This window comes from Vulpes vulpes, chromosome 16, assembly GCF_048418805.1.
Source record: "Vulpes vulpes isolate BD-2025 chromosome 16, VulVul3, whole genome shotgun sequence".
Lineage (NCBI taxonomy): Eukaryota > Metazoa > Chordata > Mammalia > Carnivora > Canidae > Vulpes > Vulpes vulpes.
The window spans coordinates 84,753,943-84,778,821 of record NC_132795.1 but is presented as its reverse complement, the minus strand read 5'-3'; the positions used below and the strand labels follow the sequence as shown (position 1 = coordinate 84,778,821).

Here is a 24,879-nt window from a genome sequence, read left to right as displayed (position 1 = left end):
CCTGGTAAATGGTAGGCACTTGAATGTGTATTATTATTTTTGTCATCATCATCATCATCATCATCATCCCAGTTTTGCAGTTCATCTTAGCTGGGATCATAGACCTGAATACTTGTTTTAATGTGGTGTGATGGTGGTGTTTTGTTTTGTTTTGTTTTTAAACTATACAAGGGAATTACTTTCCAGAAAATTTGTAAAATGTGGAAAAATAAAAAAAGAAATTGGGGATCCTTTGGGGTTCAGCGGTTTGGCGCCTGCCTTTGGCCCAGGGTGCGATCCTGGAGTCCCAGGATCGAGTTCCGCATCAGGCTCCTGGCATGGAGCCTGCTTCTCCCTTCTGCCTGTGTCTCTGCCTTTCTCTATCTATCATGAATAAATAAATAAAATCTTTTTAAAAAATAAAAGAAGAAGAAGAAATCAAAGTCACTAATAATTTCTGCAGTCACTTTTTACATTTCAAAACATGTGCTTCAAAATGTTTCTACACGCAAATAGATGTTTTAGATATCAGATGAACATATACAATTTAGGTTCTTTTTACACCAAAGATGATAATGTAAGCAGTCTCCCATATTGTTAAAAATGTGTTATAAGGGGGCATCTGGCTGGCTCAGTCAGTAGGACATGCAGCTCTTGATCTTGGGCCCCACATTGCGTGTAGAGATTACTTGAAAAAATGTGTTGTAAGCATCCTTTTAAATTCTTTATAGTCTAACCTGAAGCATCTTTGAAATATAGTCAGAGGGCAGCCTGGAAGGCTCAGCGGTTTAGTGCCGCCTTTAGCGCAGGGTGTGATCCTGGAGATCCAGGATCGAGTCCCTCGTCAGGCTCCCTGCATAGAGCCTACTTCTCCCTCTGTCTGTGTCTCTGCCTCTCTCTGTCTCTCATGAATAAATAAATAAATAAGATCTTTAAAAAAAAAATGCAGTCATAGTGTTGAAAGTATTACTAAGCTATCTTGAATATTGTAGTCTAATCTTGTTTAATTGAAATGCATGACTACAGATCATGAAGTAAAGTTTTACTGAAGAAGGCTTAGACAACTAATGGAATTTAAAAAGTCAGTGACTATTGTTTGTACCAGCTTTTAATTAAAGAATAATAGTACGCTAACTAGAACAAAAGCTAGAAATAAGAATGGAGGCTTTCTTTACTTACAGTCTGAGGAATATCTTACCATACCTAATTTTGAAAAGAACATATGCTTATATGCTTGTTAGCAATATCTTGTTTTATGTGTGTGTGTATTTGTGTGTTTCTCTACTTAATGATTGAAAATTTCTAACATACCAGAAATAGACGAACCTAGAATGCCTTCCCATACTTCTCCATTTCTCTTCCTGAAATCTCGGGTTTCAAGATGAATTCTAGATACCATATTTCATTTTAAATCCTAATTTTTATATCATCAGAATATTTAATGAATCTTCTATAGGATTATTAAAAATAATTTTTTGGCTTACATCATATGTAGAACTAGAAACTGAGTTTTCTTTAAAAAAAGTAATTATGCTAAAATCTATTTAGAAATAAGATTTTTTTGGCAAAATGGCATACATGTTGCTTTTTTACATTCAGGTTTAGCAGGGATTCTTCAATAGAGAAAGACCTTTTCAAGGTGACCAGTGTATACTGTCGCCTTTCTTAGAATCAGGATTAGGAAATTAGGAATTTGTTTCCCTTAGACTGACTTCCTTTAATTTTGAAAATGTGGCATAGGATAGGCTTTGTACTTTTTTTTTTTTTTTACACTTTTTTTTTTTAAGATTTTATTTATTCATGAGAGACAGAGAGAGAGAGAGAGGCAGAGACACAGGCAGAGGGAAAAGCAGGCTCCATGCAGGGAGCCCGATGTGGGACTCGATCCTGGGTCTCCATGATCAGGCCCTGGGCTGAATGAAGGCGGCACTAAACCGCTGAGCCACCGGGGCTGCCCTAGGCTTTGTACTTCTTATGTGAATCACGGGATACTCTTGAGACTCACAGAATAACTATATTCTGTACAAGTAACCTAAGATTCACTGAGGTTAAAGAGACATTGTCAAGCAGTTTTTCAAGGAACTAGAACTGAAACTCTGTAGTCCATTTAGTCTAAATTTTGTACTTTTTTTCCTCTAGAATGCTTATGGGTGCATTTAAAAATTCAAGATTTATCCCTCTTTTATCTGTTTTTTTCACTGTGCCTAACTTTGTATAACTATAAATTTTTTATAAAGTTAGGACCAAGTGATATAGTGCATTTGCACTCATTGTTTTAAATAATAATGAGTAAATGTAGTTTTACCAATGACAGTATTTCATCATTATAGCACCGCAAAAATCCTTGGGCCATGAAGTGAATGAGTTAACATCAAGTAGGTTACTGAAGTTGGAGATGGAAAACCAGACTCTAACAAAAACTGTAGAAGAACTTCGGAGTACTATGGATTCTGCAGAAGGCAACGCTTCCAAAATCCTGAAAATTGAAAAAGAAAATCAAAGACTAAGTAAAAAGGTAAATAAAGACTCCACCGTTTTATATAAGTTAAAGAATATATGTAAAAGTATAAATAACCCTGTGATAGAACATATATTTTCTAGTTTTTAATGTACTCTCATTATTTTAACTTAGGGAAATTTTCAAACATACATAAAAGTGAAGTGAATGAACGCCTATACTCATTCGGCCTCAACAGTTATTAACTAGAGCTAATCTTTTTACTCTTTGTGCTTTCCCCACAACCACTAGATGATTTTGAAGTAAATCCTAGACATGATATCATTTCACCAATAAATATCTCGATATATATCTCTAAAAAGTGAGGAATTTTTTTAAAAACAAGAATAATGACATCACACTTCTAGTTTGGTTGGCATTTCACTTTCTCTAAATGTATTGGGATTTCCTTTTTTTTTTTTTTTTTTTTTTTACATTTTGTTCAAATCTGAATTAAAATAAGATCAGTCCATTAAATCAACTCATGTCTGTTAAGTATTTTTTAGTGTAAGGTTTACTCTTTTTACCTAGTAATTTTTCTGTTCAGGAAACCAAGTCTTTTAATCTAGTTTTTCCACAGTGTAGATTTTGCTCACTGTATCCTTTTTGTGTCACTTCACAAGTTCTTTTGTTCCCAGTAGGTCATATTGTATCTGTAGACTTAATCAGGTTCAAATGGAGTTTTTAGTAAGAATATTGATAAGGAGTCTATTTCAGTCAGGAGGAGGTACATATCTCATTGTCTTTCTTTTTGTCATGTTAGTTGTCATGGAAAAGGTTTGTTTAGATTCTTTAATTCAACAGAGGTTGCAAAGTCCTGATTCTGTTATTGATTTGGTAGCTAGAATATTTCTGTAAGAAAAACTTTCTTTAAAAACTATTGGCTTAGAAAAACAACTGTTAGGTTGAGGAACTCTCAGGGAAAAAGCAGGATGAACCTTTGATTCTTTCCCTTTATTTACTAGTTTCCTGGTAGTGAATTGGTTCTCTCATATCCTCTGAGATAATTAATGAGTGAGTTTTTTGTTTTAGTGTCTTTATGAACTCATGGATTTAAAAATGTTTGAAATGTTTTAATCTAGCGTTTGTTTTTCTTATGTCCTACCTCTCTAAGCTGCTTTCTGAATCCCTGTAACACAGTCTTAGTACCTCTTTTAAGCCTCTGTGCTTTTTCACATAATAGGCCTCTCTTAAACATTTCCTGTCCCAGATCTGGAAACATCCATTTCTCTGGAAAGCCCTTGTTCCTTTTAGTGGGAAATGATATTTAAGGACCTCAATTTAGGCACTATGAAACTTGAATTTTAACTAGGTTTTGGTTTAACAGAAATAATCAAACTGTGTAACAGACCAAATAATTTATTTTTGAATATCTTCCTGCATACACACATACACATACTGTAGTTAAACAGAATTGTATCATGGCAGCATACATCATATTTTTATCATGAATATCTCCCATCACATCTGCTCCCCAATATGTGCTTTCACTTTTGTTTCTGGGTCTTGAGCACAATGAACAATACTGTAATAAATGTTCTTATACATATGTCCTTATGTATTCGTTTTTATTTCTATATATAGTTGGCCATATCTAGTTTTTTCTTTAGATTCTGAGTTTCTAGACTCAGTTATGAAAATCTCCCTAACCTTTAGACCAGTCGATTTTGACCTGTAGTATGCATCATAGTCACCCTCAGGACTTGTTACAACATAGGTTGCTGATTTGGTAGATGGGGTAGGGGCAAAGAATTCTCATTTCTAAGAAATTCCTAGGTGATGGTCTTCCTGCTTTTTTGGAACCGTGCCTTGAGAACCACTGCCTTAGATAATGCAAATACACTCCTTGATTATCTTGCCAGATTTTTACTCTTTTAAAACTTTTTCTTTCTGTAAAAACAAAACAAAACATTTTTGCATCATCTTTAATCCATTAACCAAATGATCTTAATAAGCATTTGACAGTCACTAGTATAATGGTGGGAATGGCTTATTTAGAACTTGGAACAGTTTTATTTTGGTTGTCATTATAATTGAGTCTGGAAATTATAATTTGATTTTTGAAGATAGCTTTGAATTCTAACAAATTTTTAGTGATTCTAGCAATTTTTTTTATAAATTCATTGTATGAAAGGTATCTTTTGTAAACTGAATGTTTCACTTGAATTCTATTGATGTAAGACAAAAAATGAGTTTAAATAATTGTTACCCATATATTTCAATCTTTAATGGGAGAACTGGATTCATAATTAAGCTTCCTGAACATGTTTACATTGAATTGAGTAACTGGATAAGATTTGTGACTAAATGCTTTTGAGATATTACTGGAAGATGGTTTTGCATATGTGGTTATCTTCCATTGATATTAAAATAGAAAAATTCTACTTGCTTTACTATTAAAATTCTTAGATTTCTTCACTATTGATATAAGGATTTAATTAATATTTAAACTTTAATGGAATATTTTATATAGCTAAATCTTTAGTTTCTCTTATTACCTGGTTTGAACATATTGTATAATGGAAAATCAGTGGTTTGGCATAATTTAAACTGGAATTTGCTATTTTATCTTTATAACCACATATTTTATCATATCTTTATTTTATTTTATTTTAATTAATTAATTAATTAATTAATTTATTTATTTATTGGTATTTTTTTATTGGAGTTCAATTTGCCAACATATAGTACAACACCCAGTGCTCATCCCGCCAAGTGCCCCCCTCAGTGCCCGTCACCCAGTCACCCCAACCCCCCGCCCACCTCCCCTTCCACTACCCCTTGTTCATTTCCCAGAGTTAGGAGTCTCTCATGTTCTGTCACCCTTTCTGATATTTCCCACTCATATTCTCTCCTTTTCCCTATGATCCCTTTCACTATCTTTTATATTCCCCAAATGAATGAGACCATATAATGTTTGTCCTTTTCCGATTGGCTTATTTCACTCAGCATAATACCCTCCAGGTCCACCCACGTTGAAACAAATGGTGGGTATTCATTGTTTCTAATGGCTGACTAATATTCCATTTTGTATATTGACCACATCTTCTTTATCATTCATCTTTCGATGGACACCGAGTCTTCTTCCACAGTGTGACTATTGTGGACATTGCTGCTATAAACATTGGGGTGCAGGTGTCCTGGTGTTTCACTGCATCTATATCTTTGGGTAAATCTCCAGCAGTGCAATTGCTGGGTCGTAGGGCAGTTCTATTTTTAACTCTTTGAGGAACCTCTACACAGTTTTCCAGAGTGGCTGCACCAGTTCACATTCCCACCAACAGTGCAAGAGGGTTCCCCTTTCTCCACATCCTCTCCAACATTTGTTTCCTGTCTTGTTCATTTTCACCATTCTCACTAGTGTGAGGTGGTATCTAATTGTGGCTTTGATTTGTATTTCCCTGATGGCAAGTGATGCGGAGCATTTTCTCATGTGCTTGTTGGCCATGTCTATGTCTTCCTCTCTGAGATTTCTGTTCATGTCTTTTGCCCATTTCATGATTGGATTGTTTGTTTCTTTGCTGTTGAGTTTAATAAGTTCTTTATAGATCTTGGATACTATCCCTTTATCTGGTATGTCATTTGCAAATATCTTCTCCCATTCTGTAGGTTGTTTTTTAGTTTTGTTGACTGTTTCTTTTGCTGTGCAGAAGCTTTTTATCTTGATGAAGTCCCAATAATTCATTTTTGCTTTTGTTTCCCTTGCCTTCATAGATGTATCTTGTAGGAGGTTGCTGTGGCCAAGTTCAAAAAGGATGTTGCCTGTGTTCTCCTCTAGGATTTTGATGGATTCTTGTCTCACATTTAGATCTTTCATCCATTTTGAGTTTATCTTTGTGTATGGTGTAAGAGAATGGTCTAGTTTCATTCTTCACGAGGCTGTCCAGTTTTCCCAGCACCATCTATTGAAGAGACTGTCCTTTTTCCAGTGGATAGTCTTTCCTGCTTTGTTAAATATTAGTTGACCATAGAATTGAGGCCCCATTTCTGGGTTCTCTGTTCTATTCCATTGATCTGTGTGTCTGTTTTTGTGCCAGTACCACACTGTCTTGATGATCGCAGCTTTGTAGTACAACTTGAAATCCAGCATTGTGATGCCCCCAGTTCTGTTTTTCTTTTTTTAAATTCCCCTGACTAGGGATCCCTGGGTGGCGCAGCGGTTTGGTGCCTGCCTTTGGCCCAGGGCGTGATCCTGGAGACCCAGGATCGAATCCCACATCAGGCTCCCGGTGCATGGAGCCTGCTTCTCCCTCTGCCTATGTCTCTGCCTCCCTCTCTTTCTCTCTCTGTGACTATCATAAATAAATAAAAATTAAAAAAAAAATTCCCCTGACTAAAAAATAAAAAATGTAAATAAAAATAAATAAAAATAAATAAAAAATAAATAAAATTTCCCTGACTATTCAGGGTCTTTTCTGGTTCTACACAAATCTTAAGATTATTTGTTCCAACTCTGAAGAAAGTCAATGGTATTTTGATAGGGATTGCATTAAATGTGTAAGTTGCCCTGGGTAGCATTGACATTTTCAGAGTATTAATTCTTCCAATCCATGAGCATGTAATATTTTTCCATCTCTTTGTGTCTTCCTCAATTTCTTTCAGAAGTGTTCTGTAGTTTTTAGGGTATAGATCCTCTACCTCTTTGGTTAGGTTTATTCCTAGGTATCTGATGGTTTTGGGTGCAATTGTAAATGGGATTGACTCCTTAATTTCTCTTTCTTCAGTCTTATTGTTTGTGTATAGAAATGCCACTGATTTCTGGGCTTTGATTTTTGTATCCTGCCACATTGCTGAATTGCTGTATGAGTTCTAACAATCTTGGGTGGAGTCTTTTGGATTTTCTTTTTTTTTTTTTTTTAAGATTTTACTTATTTATTCACGAGACACACACACACACAGAGAGAGAGAGAGAGAGAGAGAGAGAGAGAGAGAGAGGCAGAGACACAGGCAGAAGGAGAAGCAGGCTCTATGCAGGAAGCCTCACGTGGGACTCGATTCCGGGCCTCCAGGATCACACCCTAGGCTGAAGGCGGTGCTAAACTATTGAGCCACCTGGGCTGCACTCTTTTGGGTTTTCTATGTATAGTATCGTGTTATCTGCGAAGAGGGAGAGTTTGATTTCTTCTTTGCCAATTTGAATGCCTTTTATTTCTTGTTATTGTCTGATTGCTGAGGCTAGGACTTCTAGTAATATGTTGAATAATAGTTGTGAGAGTGGACATCCCTCTCGTGTTCCTGATTTTAGGGGATAGGCTCCCATGTTTCCCATTGAGAATGATATTTGCTGTGGGCTTTTCATAAATGGCTTTTAAGATGCTGAGGAATGTTCCCTCTATCCCTACATTCTGAAGAGTTTTGATCAGGAATGGATGCTGTGTTTTGTCAAATGCTTTATCTGCATTTATTGAGAGGATCACATGGTTCTTGTTTTTTCTCTTACTGATGCAATCTATCACGTCGATTGTTTCATGAATGTTGAACCAACCTTTCATTCCAGGGATAAATTTCACTTGGTCATGGTGAATAATCTTCTTAATGTATTGTTGGATCCTATTGGCAAGTATCTTGTTGAGAATTTTTGCATCTGTGTTCATCAGGGATATTTGTCTATAATTCTCCTTTTTGGTGGGGTCTTTGGTTTTGGAATTAAGGTGATGCTGGCCTCATAAGAGTTTGGAAGTACTCCATCCCTTTCTATCTTTCGGAACAGCTTTAGTAGAATAGGTATTGTTTCTTCTTTAAACATTTGATAGAATTCCCCTGGGAAGCCATCTGGCCCTGGACTTTTGTATCTTGGGAGGTTTTTGATGACTGCTTTAATTTCCTCCCTGGTCATTGACCTGTTCAGGTTTTCTATTTCTTCCTGTTGCACTTTTGGTAGTTTGTGGTTTTCCAGAAATGCATCCATTTCTTCCAGATTGCCTAATTTATTGGTGTATAGCTGCTCATAATATGTTTTTAAAATCATTTCTATTTCTTTCTCTTTTTTTTTGTATTTCCTCCTTTTTCATTCATGATTTTATTAATTTGAGTCTTTTTTTTAATAAGGCTGGCTAATGGTTTATCTATTTTATTAATTCTTTCAAAGAACCAACTCTTTGGTTTAGTTTTATCTTTAAACTGTGTAATTGAAAAGAAATTTAAACCTAGACTGTAAACATTTGCTGGAAGTCAGCCTTTTTTTCTCCCTCTTTCCTTTTTATTTTAAACCTAATACCTTTGTTTCCTCATTAAACATACTGTTTCTCATCTTTCATTCATGCTTTTTATATTCTCTTCCTTCTTTGCTGAGATTACTAGACTGCAATTAAAATTCTACTTTATAAATCTCTTCAAAGAGTCTTTAAGTAAGATTTGTACAGTTTTCTTTTACCACATAATTGTCATATATTCATTTTTATTTATCTTTGTATTTAGAGGTAGAAATGTATCCTTCAAAGATGCACATGTTAAGAAAGATAATCATGTCTGCATATTTTATACAGCTGCTAAAATTAGCATGTAATATTACTTGAATTTCTCTACACAGTTCTTAAATTTCACCATTTGAGTATTAAAACTGTGTTTAATTTTTTATTCGAAGATTATCTTTTGTTTTGACATGTTTCCACTGTTGTAAAATATTTAATGATACATTGTTTTTTTATTTAATTTTTCCCTAGGTTGAAATTCTTGAAAATGAGATTATTCAAGAAAAGCAAAGTCTTCAGAATTGTCAGAATTTAAGCAAGGATCTAATGAAGGAGAAAGCTCAGCTTGAAAAAACAATTGAAACACTTAGAGAAAATTCAGAGAGACAGGTTCATAAATTTCCTATTAAGCAATATACTTTAAAATGCATCAACAAAACAACAACAACAAAAAAAATGCATCAACAAAAATTATTTTGAAGTTTAGGCAAACAAAAATGTTCCTATGACTTGAAAGGGAAATGTTTTAGAATTGTTTACTTTTTAGAGTAACTATAGCTTTATTTCACTTTCTGTCATATGTATTTTAGGAAAGTTGAAGGGAAAGCTTAGAATTTTTTAAATGGCCAGAATGCTTAATAATTATCTGGTATAAAATTTTGCAGTACCTGTGCTTTCAAATGTCTGTGTATAGGACTGAAGATTATAAAGTTCTTGAGAGGAGTTGCGGAAGATTGCAGCTGTACTCCAGCCATACCAAAGAGGGGATGTGGTGGCAGCAACCTCTAGAATGCATTCTCATTTGCTTTCCAGTGTTTCTTTTTTAAAGTTTGTTACTTTTTTAGAAGTAAAGTGATTTATTTCATATTATCCAAGTATACTTCTCAGGCTATCTATAAGAATATAGGTTTCTATTGAGCTATAAACATGAATCTGTATTTTTACAAGGTTCTCAGGATTATTTAGCACTGACCTTTGAGAACCACAAAATTAGGCCATGCTATAAATTGGATGGATTAGTTTTCAAGTGTACCAGAAGATGTTTCCAAGTTAGAATTCTTAGGGGAATGAAAAGACATATATATATGTGTGTGTGTGTGTGTGTATGTATATGTGTATATATGTATGTGTATATATATATATATATATATATATATATATGTATATATATAAAACACATATATATAAAATAGAGTGATATTTATTGAGAACCCACTGTGTATATGCATTGCAAAATTTAAAGAAATTAAAGCTTATATTCATAAAGAGATATGTATGTACATTTCACCTGTATTCTTATTTGAATTTGAAGCATGTAACTATATGTAATCTGAAGATCACTGATTACATCTCCCCTTACCATTTCTTTACATTATGAATTTCCTAAAGATAGAACTTTAGTCACCTAGCAGTACATGTACATAGTGGTCTTTCATTATATATTTATCAGAATTAATTTATTTTATTTCCCTATTAGTTTTTAGAAAGGAAAATCCCTGTAATTTAAAATATTTAGTTTATGCTCAATTAAGGTTCTAATTTTCTCCTTTGTTTTGTGATTAGATTAAAATATTGGAACAGGAAAATGAACATCTCAATCAAACCGTGTCTTCCTTAAGACAGCGCTCCCAAATAAGTGCTGAAGCAAGGGTGAAAGATATTGAAAAAGAAAATAAAATTCTCCATGAATCTATTAAAGAAACAAGCAGCAAGTTAAGCAAGATTGAGTTTGAAAAAAGACAAATTAGAAAAGAATTGGAACATTATAAAGAAAAAGGAGAACGAGCAGAAGAACTTGAAAATGAGTTACATCATCTTGAGAAAGAAAATGAATTGTTACAGAAAAAGATAACTAATTTAAAAATTACATGTGAAAAAATTGAGGCCTTAGAACAAGAGAATTCAGAATTAGAAAGAGAAAATAGGAAATTAAAAAAAACATTGGATGGTTTTAAAAACCTTACTTTTCAGCTAGAATCCCTAGAAAAAGAGAATTCCCAACTAGATGAGGAAAACTTAGAACTGCGAAGGAATGTGGAATCTTTGAAGTGTGCAAGTATGAAAATGGCTCAGCTACAACTAGAAAATAAAGAACTGGAAAGTGAAAAAGAGCAACTTAAGAAGGGTTTGGAACTCATGAAAGCATCTTTCAAGAAGACAGAACGCTTAGAAGTTAGTTACCAGGGTTTAGATACAGAAAATCAAAGGCTACAGAAAGCTTTAGAAAACAGCAATAAAAAGATTCAACAGTTAGAGAGTGAACTACAAGATTTAGAGGTGGAAAATCAAACATTGCAGAAAAACCTAGAAGAGTTAAAGATATCTAGCAAAAGACTAGAACAGCTAGAAAAAGAAAATAAGTCATTAGAGCAAGAGACTTCTCAACTGGAAAAGGATAAGAAACAACTGGAGAAGGAAAATAAAAGACTCCGACAACAAGCAGAAATAAAAGATACCACTTTAGAAGAAAATAATGTGAAAATTGGAAATTTAGAAAAAGAAAACAAAACTCTTTTCAAAGAGATAAGTATTTATAAAGAATCCTGCGTTCGTCTGAAAGAATTAGAGAAAGAAAATAAGGAGCTTGTGAAAAGAGCAACTATTGATATAAAAACTTTGGTTACATTACGAGAGGTAAATACATTTACCTAAATTTAAGGCAAATATTTTTTATATTTTTAACTTAAGGCTTTGTTAGGTTTTATTGGAACGCATCAGAAATTTGCATCATTTGTTTATGGTTCAAAGTCAAAATTTGGAATTAGAACTAGAAGCAGTTTCTAGTTTCCTACTTTTGTTAGACCAAAAAGTACATGTAAATTTTATTTTTTAAGATATTGTAGTAATAAGATTTCCATGTGGTATATCACTTATTACATTGCAATTTTATATTTTGTTTCAAAATAATACTAAAATATTTGAGTAAGACTGTTACTAAATGTTAAAGTATAATAGGAAGCATGACAGTTACTACCTATTGAATGCTACCTGTGTGCCAAGTACTGGGCTAAGGGCTTCATAAGTTCTATTTATGTATATTTCTATAATTTTTACAACTAATCATCTATAGATACTATCTCCATTAGATTAGAAAGCATTAGAAACATTAAGTAACTTACTCAGGATCACATAGCTAATAAATGATAAAATTTGATTTCTGGATTCAAATCCAGATGTTTCAGACTCCAAAATGAATTTGGACCTCTAAGCCTGAGAATGCAAATCAGGTTGCTCTTAAGAGTCAACACTGAACAATTGGTAGTTGTTTGGATCTGTGTGTTGAGAAGAGTTGCGAAACTTTCAGGAGTAGTTGGCAGTAGGTCCTATGAAACATGGTGTAGATCGGAAGATAGCATGCTTGGCTCTTTTTTGCTATCCCTAAGCTATACAATATATGGTAACTTTTCAAGTTCAGTTAAAAAGTTTCTTAGCATTCTGGCAGAAAGTCATATTGGGAAGTTTGGATTTCTGCTAAAGAGGTATTGAGGGAGACCTAATTACTAGCTTTTCGGTTTTTTCTCTGTTGTACAGTCCTACAGACATGAACGGCAGGTTCCCTGTGTCTGAACTTCTAGGGATGTCCCGTTTTTTCAGATCAGTATAGGTCTCTTCCATTGGCAGAGGGATGCTTGTGGTGGAAGAAGGGTGTTGCATTCATCATATTTTCATAGGAAAAAATATGCACTAAAAGACCTAGTTCATTATTAAATTTTTTTTTAAATTTATTTATGATAGTCACAGAGAGAGAGAGAGGCAGAGACATAGGCAGAGGGAGAAGCAGGCTCCATGCACCGGGAGCCCGACATGGGATTCGATCCCGGGTCTCCAGGATCGCGCCCTGGGCCAAAGGCAGACGCTAAACCGCTGCGCCACCCAGGGATCCCCCCCTAGTTCATTATTAAAAAGTTAATGGATATGTATTGTTTTTCTCAGTTTTCAAACAAAGTGTTCACAAGAGTTTTTCCTTTTAGTTTTTAACACAGAAAGTTACAATAAATACTAGACAAAAAAAAAAAAGGAAAACCATTTTGTTTGAACTAGGGTTGTTTTGTTGCTTAACTACTTCTTGTTGATGAAGGAAAAATTCAACAACATTTCTGTTCTTCCTGGTTTGAATTATTTGTATTCCTGGATAGTGGTAGTTATAGTCTTGGCTGAATTTCTTAGATGTTCATGATCATGACATTTACATGAGTTTTGCATTCCTTTTAAAATAAGGATTTGGTGAGTGAGAAACTGAAAACTCAACAAATGAATAATGATCTTGAAAAATTAACTCATGAGCTGGAGAAGATAGGGTTAAATAAAGAGCGACTCTTACATGATGAGCAAAGTACTGATGACAGGTGAGTATTAAGTTTCTTTGGCAACAGTTGAAATTATTGTTATTTTTTTGCTCAAACATTGTTTCCTGTACTACCTACAGAATATGTATTTCACCCTGTTTCTGGTTCCTTTCTTCTTATAGAAGTTCTATAAGAAAAAAAAGTAAAAATTCTGATTAATAAAACCTAATATTGATATAAGAGAAAAATGCTAAAATGTTACCATAAATAGTTACACAATGGGAAAACAGGATGCCACCCAGGTAGCAGAAGACCAGAGGCTATAATTACGAATGAAAATAGAATGAGACACTATCAACAAACAAACCCCTCTCTCTCAAAATATAGTTTTTATTTGAATCATGTGATTAAATGCCTCAGTTCTTTCATTTATTTTGTGTGCTAAAAGTGGACTTAAAGAGAGGTGGAGAAATACACTGAGGAAATATATAAAGGAAAATATACTGAGATAGTTAAGGTATAAAAATAATTGGAAAATAAGGCTTGACAAACAGAAGAAAAAATTATATACCCTTTAATGTTGAGAATGATCAATACAAACTTAAAAATTTTTATTTTCTTATGGTAATTTATAGTCTATCAGACAGATTTTCAAGTAGTCGACTGTTTAGCATCCAGTCAGCCATGTGATTCCAGCTAGACTGGAAGTATGTATTGTTAAAAATATTGTTTTGTGTAAACTAGACATTAATTCATTAGAATTTTTGTAATATAATTTATATCTTGTTATCTACCCACTATTAATGTTCTATTATTTATGTTCTATATTAAATATATATAGGAAAATTAATGCTGATTATATGGGCTGTGTTTATGTTATTTTAAAAATATTCAAAGTTAAGAATAGATTGATACTCAAAGATTAGTTCTCTAATAATAAATAGAAGTAACTTGAGGCATTCATTCTGGAAATGAATTCACGTACCCATAATTGGGTTAATCATACAGCTATTTCATGGGAAACTTTTTTTTTAGTTAAATAGATAGTTAAGGGCCAATTTAGTTGACTACATCTTAATATAGTCACTAAATATACATCATTTCTTTATTCACACAGATTTATTACCTGTCCTATGTAAGACCTTTAGTAGAAGGAGGGAAGACTAGTATACCATTAGCTACCCTAACTGACCCTTTTAGAACACAGCTGTAGATGGGTCCTTCATATTGTATGATTCCTCTTCCCAAGCCTTAATTTAAACAACTTGTCATTGTTAATTGAGCTCTTATCATCTGCTGATCATCAAGCATCAAAGGAATGATAATGCTTCATTCAGTTGAACCTTAAGGAATGACTGAAATTTGCAAGGTGGAAATAGTGAAGGACATTCTGTGGAAATAAAGCACAAAGATGTGCTGAGTAATTCCTAGAATAACATGAAAGCTGGATCAGAAAAAGGGCAGGGTGCCTGGGTAGCTCAGCCAGGTAACCATCTGACTCTTGATTTTGGCTCAAGTCATGATCTGAGCCCTGGGTCTGGTTCCAAGCTCAGTGGCGAGTCTGCTTGACTGCTTGAGATTCTCTCTTCCTCTACCCCTCCTTCCCCCCCTTCAAATAAATAAATCTTAAAAAAAAGAAAAGAAAAAGGGCAGATTGGAGGCACAGAGACCAGTTAGGAAGCTATTGAAATAATCTAGGCAAGATGTGATGCATTCATTAATCTACACATTTATGTGCATAATGAAAGCATTTGAAATGGAACTTAGGGTATATATGAACTAAAAAATTTTTAAGAAATGGAATTGAGACCATGATCAAATTTGGTAGATCAGGAAAAGAACTGTCTTAGGCCACTAAAGCAGCTTTTTTCTCAACCATTAAGTTAGCCTTAGTGTCACAAAGAAAAGCTCACAGAAGTAAATTCCATTTCCTCCATCTTGGAATTTAAGTATATCTCCATCTGTCTTTACCTCCAATTTCAGATGGTGTCCCTAATCATTAGTTTGACCTTTTCATCTTTCTCATTGATGTCATTTTCTCTGACCCTTTTAAGATACAATTAAGATATTCTTGCCCTCAAGGAATAGATAGTCTAAATTGTGGTTTTGCATAAATGAGTAGATAAAATGCAATGAAGTAAATTTGGTGGTAGAGTTAGAGACAGAGTGCTAAGCAGTCACTCTTGTCTTTCTCTTTTAACAGCTCTTTTCCTGTGTCTTCTCTTTTAATATAGTTTCCTTAGGATTATATTCTTAGGCCTCTTAATCATTTATTCTGAATGCTGTGCATTGCCATCCATCATCTTACCTGATAGCCACATTATTCTCTACTTAGTAGACATTTCTATCTAGTCTAGAACCAACTCAGGCGTCACATTCAACATATCCAAAGTTAGATTCACTTAAATGCTTTAAAAATATCTATTTACTCAAGCCACAGTACCAAAATGAGTGAGATTTGTTTTCTATTCTCAATGAACTTAAATACTGATTGAGCAGAAAATATATGTATATACAAATTAATTACAGTAAAAGGCAGAATGCGATAACATTTCTCAGAAATGTACTTTAAGCTTTTATTTGGTTTAGTCATTAAGGTTCTCACATATAAGAATTAATCATAATCCCTAGTTTGTGATTGACTCTCAAACTGTATTCATGCACTCTCCTTTTTGTAAAAAATGTTTAATTACAAATAATATTATTTATGAACCCACCATTCAAAAAGATAACTAAAATATTGGCATTCACATCTGCCCCTTTCTACTCTTGTTACCAGTATCCTGTGTCTTTAGTATATAATTTCCTTTCTAAAATATTCTTCAAACACTCTGTGCCTTGAAGATAAAATCTTCACTGAGTTTTAAGCTTAACTATATTTATGTCCTTGCATAAATATTTTAACACATTAATATCATAAATAATAATATAGCCTATCTACTTCCTTTTCTTATAGATTCTATCCTTATAAAATTAAAAAGAATATTTGAGGACTTATATCTTCCAGATGCCTGGTTTAATTTTTTCGCTTTGACAGCCTAGGCTATAATGTAGAGCTCTGTTCACCAGTGATTTTTGTTTTTTATGACCAAGAATAGTTTAAAGAGGGGAGAGGGGTGATAGGATCATTTAATTTGCCTCTTTAAAAAAAAGACTCTTTCATAAGATCTCCTTATGGCATCGGTGTCTGTGGTCATAATGATCTTTAAAATAATTTTCAGACCTCCAGTGATGAACTGTGTTATTTTTGTACTTGGATAGTAGGTACAAACTTTTGGAATCAAAATTAGAATCCACTCTAAAGAAGTCCCTTGAAATAAAAGAAGAAAAAATTGCTGCTTTAGAAGCTCGATTAGAAGAATCCACAAATTATAACCAGCAGTTGCGTCAAGAACTTAAAACAGTAAGTGACTTCCTTAGAATTTTAAGGGCAGCCTGGGTGGCTCAGCGGTTTAGCGCCACCTTCAGCCCAGGATGTGATGATCCTGGAGACCTGGGATTGAGTACCACATTGGGCTCCTTGCATGGAGCCTGCTTCTCCCTCTGCCTGTATCTCTGCCTGTCTCTCTCTGTGTCTCTCATGAATAAATAAATAAAATCTTTAAAAGAAAAAAAAAGGGGGAAGATTTTTAATTGTCAAATATTTGGACAGAAAAGTGTAAAGTAAGAAAACATAAAAGCAACATAATTAATATTCTATTTCATCCATTTTCTTAAATCTGAGAGTAATAGATCTTGGTCATTAATTTATGACATGTTTATGCGCTGTAATTTATTCAATTCTATTTCATTTGCATATGTCCCCCATGTAGTTAGAGACATACCAGTATTGTGGGAGTGGGATGGGGAAGAGGCAATCTTATTCTATTTAGAAAAGCTCCCAATGTGATATTGACACTTCACTCTGATACTTCACTTTTCCTGTTAAAAATCCAGCTAAAAGTTTAATAGGCAAAGATGTGTGTATGAGGATGCCAAGTAGAGGTAAATAGTATGTGTGGTACATGAAAGAACTTGATCTCATAAATTTGAGATTTTCTCCTAGATTCTCTTTCTTGTGATATTTGGAATTATTCTATGAAATAAGCAAGGCAGGACTGTCTGTTTTCCCTTACATAAATAAATTGAAATCAAAGGTGCTTGCCTGTTCCCTAAGGTTAGATAGGTAGAAACATATTCTGGTGTTTTTTCCATTTTATCATCTCTGTAGTACCACCAGGAGTGGTTTTACAATCAACTGAACATTCAGATTGACAAATTACTGTGGGCCACATTTAGAACTATTTGATTCAGAACACTGTTGGAAATACAAGTACTAGCAGGGCACTGTCATGGGGATCTTATAGTTGTCTGAAAGTCATATTCCCACCAGATGACAGTTCAAGCGCAAGAAAATGAAATTCACATTGAGTGTGCAGGAGCTGCCTTGTCTTTGAGCCTTAATACTTGATAGTAGTCATTATCTCTTGCAAAAACTCTGAAGGCATAAATATAAGATCTCCACAATGGATATACCAGTTTTAAGAGTTGCCACACTTACAGAAGTTTAAATATATGGCTTTCTACTAAGTATTCATAGTTCTTGCAGTCCAAATATAATTTACCAGTCAGGTTATTTTTCTCAATCTTGCCTGGTAACACAGAACATTCCATTTTTTTCAGGTTTCTAAGGACGCAGTTACCAAAGATGAATTTCTTGTGCAGAATAAAGAAAAATGTTTTGTTCCCCATTTGCCCACATCACATTTTTGGTATTTGTACGATGAAACATATTATTACAGAAGGAATTCCAGAATTTTGCTTAGTTAACATAAAGGATTATCAAAAAATAAAGTAAAATTTGGTGCTAGATTTAATTAATCTGCAGTATCTAGGTTGCAAAGAAAGTCACCTTCATGAAGCTTTTCAGCCATTTTGCGTATGGTTGGTATATATGCATTTCAAGTCTAGGGGGGCAGAGATTTAAAATTTCATCAGTTTCCCACTTCCAGCCATTTTGGCATGGCTATTGGACTAGCTACCTGCCATAAACAAGAAATTAGGCTGCCATAAGGCTAAAATTAGACTGTGCTAACTTTTAATACTGTATGTGAAGAAGTATATCACTTGAAGACTATGAAAGTTAATTATGAATTGAAGGCCTGAAGTAATTGCTTTAATAATGTGACAAAAAAGGTATAGCTAATATGCCAGCAAAGGATATAAAGTAGAATTATAAAAAATACGGGAAAAAAAAAGGAAAGTAACAAGGAACAAAGTACAGATTGGACATATAGCAAAGTGACGGTTTTAAAACAAACCAGATCAATAATCACATTAAATATAAAAAGTCTAAGGGATCCATGGGTGGCTCAGCGGTTTAGCTCCTGCCTTCGGCCCAGGGCATGATCCTGGGGTCCCGGGATCGAGTCCTGCATTGGGCTCCCTGCATGGAGCCTGACTTCTCCCTCTGCCTGTGTCTTGGCCTCTCTCTCTCTCTCTCTCTCTCTCTCCCTCCCTCTCTCTCCCTCCCTCCCCCTGCCCCGTCTCTCATTAATAAATAAATAAAATCATTAAAAAATATATAAAAGGTCTAAACATCTCAGTTGAAAGGCTGAGATTACTGAATTAGATTAAAAGGCAAGACCCACATATATGCTGTCTCTAAGAAACCTCCATGGAAAATATGTCATTTTTTATGTGAACATAAATTAGAGATTCTGATTAAGGATACATAAATAATGGAACCATTTTTGAAACTTAGTTGTAAGAACAAAGAGCTAAAAATAAGCTTTGAGTTTTATTCTGAGCTCCCCTTCTTAATAATGACATATGTCTATAGGTTTTGTAAGCCTAGAGGAAAGATCCCATGAGAAATTAATGTAAAGTAGGAGACTAGAAATTATGTCACTCATCATCTCTTATTAGGATATCAAAAAAAAACAAAACAAAAAAACTGGAAAATTAGGATCCCAGAACACCGATTAGATCACTCAGCCAGGCTTTAAATCGGTTTGGGCTTCTTTTTTCTTGAGTCTCATGTCATTTTCTAATTCGGTACTAGCAGAATTTATTGTTGAGTCATAGGCTTTCTTAACATTTGCTTTAGATGTTGAATTATCTTAGACATTTTGCCTTAATATAAAGTTTGAGTTTTAATTTGGAGATTTATGATAAATATATCCTAGGGTAAACTAATGATTCAAGTATAATAATAGCTTAATTTGAAGAGTGTATTAAGTTAATCAGTAATTTTGATAATGTAAGATGACCAAGTTGTTAGTTTTGAGTTGACTCTCATAAAGTAGGATTTGGTTGTAATCACACCAGAAAACCTTGTATAAGGTAAATCCTTGGATTGCTCACTTTTTATAAAATAAGTTACAGTAATTATATGTGGATTAGGATCTGACTAAAGAAGTCATCAATTTATCTGTTACTATAGCTCATTCTGGGCAACATGTCCTTCTTAAAAGGGCAGACATACATAGATACTTCTTCAACTTCCGGTATCTTTTTAGAAGGAATCATTCCATATGTCAAATCTTCATTTGTCCTTTACATGGAGATCTCTGAATTCTCTAAGTCCAGCTATTGATAGGTCAAAAAATAATGGTTAATATTTAGCAACATGTCTATGTCCACTTAATTGATTCTTAAGTTATATTTCATCATAAACAACAGGATCTGAAATTACAGAATATATTACTAGAGTAATATGGCACATAAGCAGAGTATATTTAATATTTTCTAAGAGCGAAGGATTTGCAGTTTACAAAGCATAAATTGTGATCATGATAGTAATGATATGTATTATTTATCACATTTCTAAATAAAGTGCCTCTCACATTCACCAGACCATTGCAGAGTTGAATTGTGAGAGGTGATACCTTGGTGAATGTTTTTCTCCCACTTAAAATATTTTAAATAAAATTTTAGGTGAAGAAGAATTATGAAGCTCTCAAACAGAGACAAGATGAAGAAAGGATGGTACAGAGCTCTCCTCCAACTTCGGGTGAAGATAATAAATGGGAGCGAGAAAGTCAAGAAACAACTAGAGAGCTTCTGAAAGTTAAAGACAGATTAATTGAAGTAGAAAGAAATGTAAGTATTTTTAAATTTTTAGTAGGAATAAGGGTTTTTTTTTTGAAGTAAAGTATCATTATATATATAACTAAAAAAGTTTATCTAATCTTATTTTATACTTTCTTGACTGATTTATAATAAGAGTGAAAAAAATAATAAGAGTGAAAAACTAATAACTTAATATACTTTTCTCTGTTACCCTCATATAAGTCAATTCTGTTATGAAAATGTAACCCAAGCCCACCTACTTCTGTCCCATCGTTACTGCTACTGCTCTAGTCTGGGGTACCATTATTTCTCCTCTGGATTATTAGACTAGCGTCCTGGCTGGTTAGGAAGCTTCTACTCCTGGCCCAATCTAACCCATTCTTATTACAGTAGTCAGTTAATTTTTTTTTATTTTTATTTATTTATTTTTTTTAATTTATGATAGTCACAGAGAGAGAGAGAGAGAGAGGCAGAGACACAGGCGGAGGGAGAAGCAGGCTCCATGCACCGGGAGCCCGACGTGGGATTCGATCCCGGGTCTCCAGGATCACGCCCTGGGCCAAAGGCAGGCGCTAAACCGCTGCGCCACCCAGGGATCCCAGTCAGTTAATTTTTAAAACATAATCCTAGTCATGTCACTTTTTTACTTAAAATCTTCAATGTCTTCCCCTTCCAATTAGAATAAAATCCAAATTTTTCAGTGTTCTATAAGATCATTCCTGACTTTGCCCAATATTGTTGGCCTATGCCATACCACTCTTCTATCCCTTCTGTTTATTAATCTCGAGATATTATTACTATCTGTTATACCTGGAAAACCCAAATAATGCCTGGCATATAATAACTAAATTAACTATAGTCATATTGGCCTTTTTTGTTTGTTCCTATTTCCAGGCATTTATGTTTGCATCCTGTACCTGGAACACATGGCTGGCTTCCCTCAGCATTCAGGCCTCATTTCACATTATCTCCTGCAAGAGGTCTTTCCTGACCCTTCCCCCAGTAAAGGAGCTATTCTCAATCTAAACCGTTTACTGTCACACCCTTGCCTTCTTTTGAGAAGCAAAAGCAGTTCTTCATAGCAGTTCTCACTAATGAAATTACATTATTTTATTTGCTGGTTTTCTACTAGAAAAAAGCTATTTGACAGTAGAAAAGCTTGTCTTTTTTTTTTTTTTTTTTCTTACCACTGTGCCTTCAGTATGTAGAATTAAGCCTGGTAGATAGAAGACACAGTAAATGAATTTGCTGAATATTTGCTGAGAAATATTTGCCAACAAACAGTAATCAAACTAACTCATCAAACATTTATCTTTTAAAGATCCTTTAAAGATGAATTAGCTTAAGGAAATCACCCTTTAAAAATGAATTAGGTTAAGGAATTTATATGCTAACAAGTAAAATAGTTGTGGTGGTTGTTATTATGTTTTAATGTAACATTAATTGAGAACTGTAAGCCATAATGCCAAAAATTAATCTCCTGCACTATATTCCTACTTTCTCATCCAGAAGTAATCACTATAATCATATTTCTTTAGGGGTGCCTGGGTGACTTAGTTAAGCATCTGACTCTTGAACTCAGCTCAGGTCTTGATCTCAGGGTCGTGAATTCAGACACCATGTTGGCTCTGTGCTGGGCTTGGGGCCTACTTATATTTAAAAAACAAATTAGTATATTTCTTTTCTCTTTTCTTCCAAGATTTAAATCTCAGTTAGTTAACATATAGTGTAATATTAGTTTGAGTTGTAGGATTTAGTGATTCATCACTTACATGCAACACACCCAGTGCTCATCACAAGTGCCCTCAATACCTATCACCCATTTGACCCATCCCTTCACCCACCACCCCTCCAGTAACCCTCAATTGCTCTCTATAACAGTGGGCTTTCTGGTTTGCTTTTTTTTTACCCCCTGTATTCATCTGTTATGCTTCTTAAATTCCACATATGAGTAAAATCATATGGTATTTGTCTTTCTCTGACTTATTTCGCTTAGCATGATACTGTCTTGCTCCATTCATGTTGTTGCAAATGTCAAGATTTCATTCATTTTTTATGGCTGAATAATACTCCATTGTATACTTACATACCACAACTTCTTTTTTCATCATTTGATGGACTTTTGGGCTCATTCCATAATTTGGCTATTGTGGTTAATGCTACTGTAAATATTGGGATGCATGTATCCCTTCGAATCTGTATTTTTGTATCCTTTAGGTAAATACCTACTATTGCAATTGGTGGATTGTAGGGTACTTCTATCTTTAACTTTTTGAGGAACCTCTATACCGTTTTCCAGAGTGGCTGCACCAGTTTGCATCCCCACCAGCAGTGTACGATGGTTCCCCTTTCTCCACATCCTCACCAACACCTGTTGTTTCCTGTGTTGTTAATCTTAGCCATTCTGACAGGTGTGAGATACCATCATCAGGGAAATAATGAGTAATGTTGAGCATTTTTTCATGTGTCTGTTAATCATCTGTATGTCTAGGAGTATATTTCTTTATAAATTTACATCTGTGGAATCATGCTGTATAATACTCTTATTTGCTTGTTTCAATTATGTTATCTTAGAGAACTCTGTATTTTAGGTGGTTATGGATCATTCCATTTTGTTTAGTGACCCCATATTATTCCATAGTGTAGATGTTACCATAATTTATTTAAATAAATCCCAATTGATGGGCATTTAGGTTATTTTCAGATTTTGCTGCAATGTAAATCCATGTGTAATATGTTCATAGAGTAGTAAGTTCCTACAGTGGATTTGATAGGCCAAAGAGTATATACGTATATAGATGTGTGTACGTGTGTAATTTTAACTGGCATTATGTTAGCCTTTGAAAATCATATCAGTTTTCAATTCTAATAATAGATTACCTGTTTTTTTAGATAAACATTTGGTGTCACCAGCCTTTTAATTTTTGTTAAAGCAATAAGAAAATATTTTAATTTGCATGTTTTTAAATTATTAGCGAACTATTTTACATCTTTTTATCTATTAGCCATTGTTGAATACCTATTTTAATTATTCAGTGATTTTTATATATGTACGCACATAGACACACACCTCAATCACTCAGATTAATGTTGTGTTTCAGAAAATTTGGCATCTAAAAGTTCTATAAGGTAAATCTCTTGCCATTGACTTCCTTTATAAATTTCTATTGGAAAAAATTGCTTGGTTGTCATTTCTTAGGCATTTTATTTTAGATAATGGTTTTTAAAGATGGCTAGCCTTATATTAGACTGACAGTTTTAGTGCATCTGCTGGTATATTTATTGACCTCCTACCTTTTCCATTGTAAATCTTTTCCTTCTCTGAGATATCTTTTCTGCTGTGTCTCTTACTATTTATAGACTATAGGAATTTTTCTTATTTGTATAGGGATACCTAGACTTGTCATTAGAGCTTGTACTTTTTGGTTTCTTAAAAGCTTACCTATAGTAGCACTTAAGTATGTAAGCGAAAAATGGTTCACTTTTTGGTGTATCAAGATGGTATATAAATATATAAGTGCTCCATATTATTTTTCCAGTATAATTTTTCCATCCTGTTTATTTGAACACAAGAGAAGTAAAATATCAAAACCCATCTTAAAGAATTTTTCTTCCTCACCTTTGATTTTGTAGTAAAATGTATGGGTTAAATCATTACTTGCCTTTTAGGCAGTGACATGCATTATATGTAACTTGAAAGCCTATAAAATGAATGTTTTCTATGTCCCCTATGTAGATGTGATAAAAGTGATATGTTGTGATTCAGTTGTAGCTTTTTATGCATATTGCAATTACATGCAACAAATTCTGATCTTTTTGTATATAAAGTCTTATTTCCGTTTTTTAGAGGGCTCTTTGTTTATACTTCTTGACGTTAATTTTTTATGAAATGTTATTTAGAATATAATGAAATAGAATATAATGAAAATACATCTATGACAAACATTTTAATATCTGTCACATTAAATTAATGATCTATGATTTGCATAGTAATTCACTGTTTAACTATAAAATTGAAATATGGTCAAATGTACTGGAAGAATTGTAAATTGTATGTTTTGTTTGGATTTGCTCCAGAAGTCCTATAGATAAAATAGAGTTTTAGTGAGTGTTTTATACCATGGGGAAAAAAAAGTCGCTAAAGAAAATATGTAACATCTGTTAGGTCAGTTGTGGACTTAATATTTTAAACACATGGTTAAAATTGTTCCTGCTTCTCTTCCAAATTTTTGTTTATAAAATCATTTTGTCCCTACCCCTGGGACCAGTACTCACCTATATATATTTGCCTTTGGGCAATTAGAAAATGTGCACTTCATTAGCTAGACACAGTCTTGTGTATTTTTGAACAGCACAAAAACCATATAACTAACAATCCCATTCTAGGGGCACCTGGGTGACTCAGTTAAGCATCTTCAACTTGAGTCATGATCCCACTGTCCTGGGATGGAGCCTCACATCAGGCTCCCTGCTCAGCAGGGAGTCTGCCCTCTTCCCCTGCTTGTGCTCTCTTTCTTTCTCTCTTGGTCACTCTCTCAAATAAATAAAATCTTTTTTAAAAACCCATTCTAGTTTCTTATGTTAATATATTGAGAATGGAATATTTTACTTTTTGGACATTATAAAGCAAACCGTATAGAGACTTAATAGTAAG

At 33.8% G+C, this 24,879-nt stretch overlaps 1 protein-coding gene across 6 annotated transcripts in view; it reads left to right on the top strand.

The window, feature by feature from the left end:
* CCDC88A (coiled-coil domain containing 88A) overlaps positions 1 to 24,879 on the top strand; it is a 132,630-nt gene that overhangs the window by 78,146 nt on the left and 29,605 nt on the right. For all 6 annotated transcript variants that reach the window (XM_072742093.1, XM_072742092.1, XM_072742091.1 and 3 more), the window contains exons 13-18: positions 2,310 to 2,494; positions 9,139 to 9,276; positions 10,450 to 11,520; positions 13,105 to 13,232; positions 16,434 to 16,575; positions 20,091 to 20,255. In XM_072742093.1, coding sequence (XP_072598194.1) covers positions 2,310 to 2,494; positions 9,139 to 9,276; positions 10,450 to 11,520; positions 13,105 to 13,232; positions 16,434 to 16,575; positions 20,091 to 20,255 — 1,829 coding nt within the window. The remainder of the gene's footprint in view (positions 1 to 2,309; positions 2,495 to 9,138; positions 9,277 to 10,449; positions 11,521 to 13,104; positions 13,233 to 16,433; positions 16,576 to 20,090; positions 20,256 to 24,879) is intronic.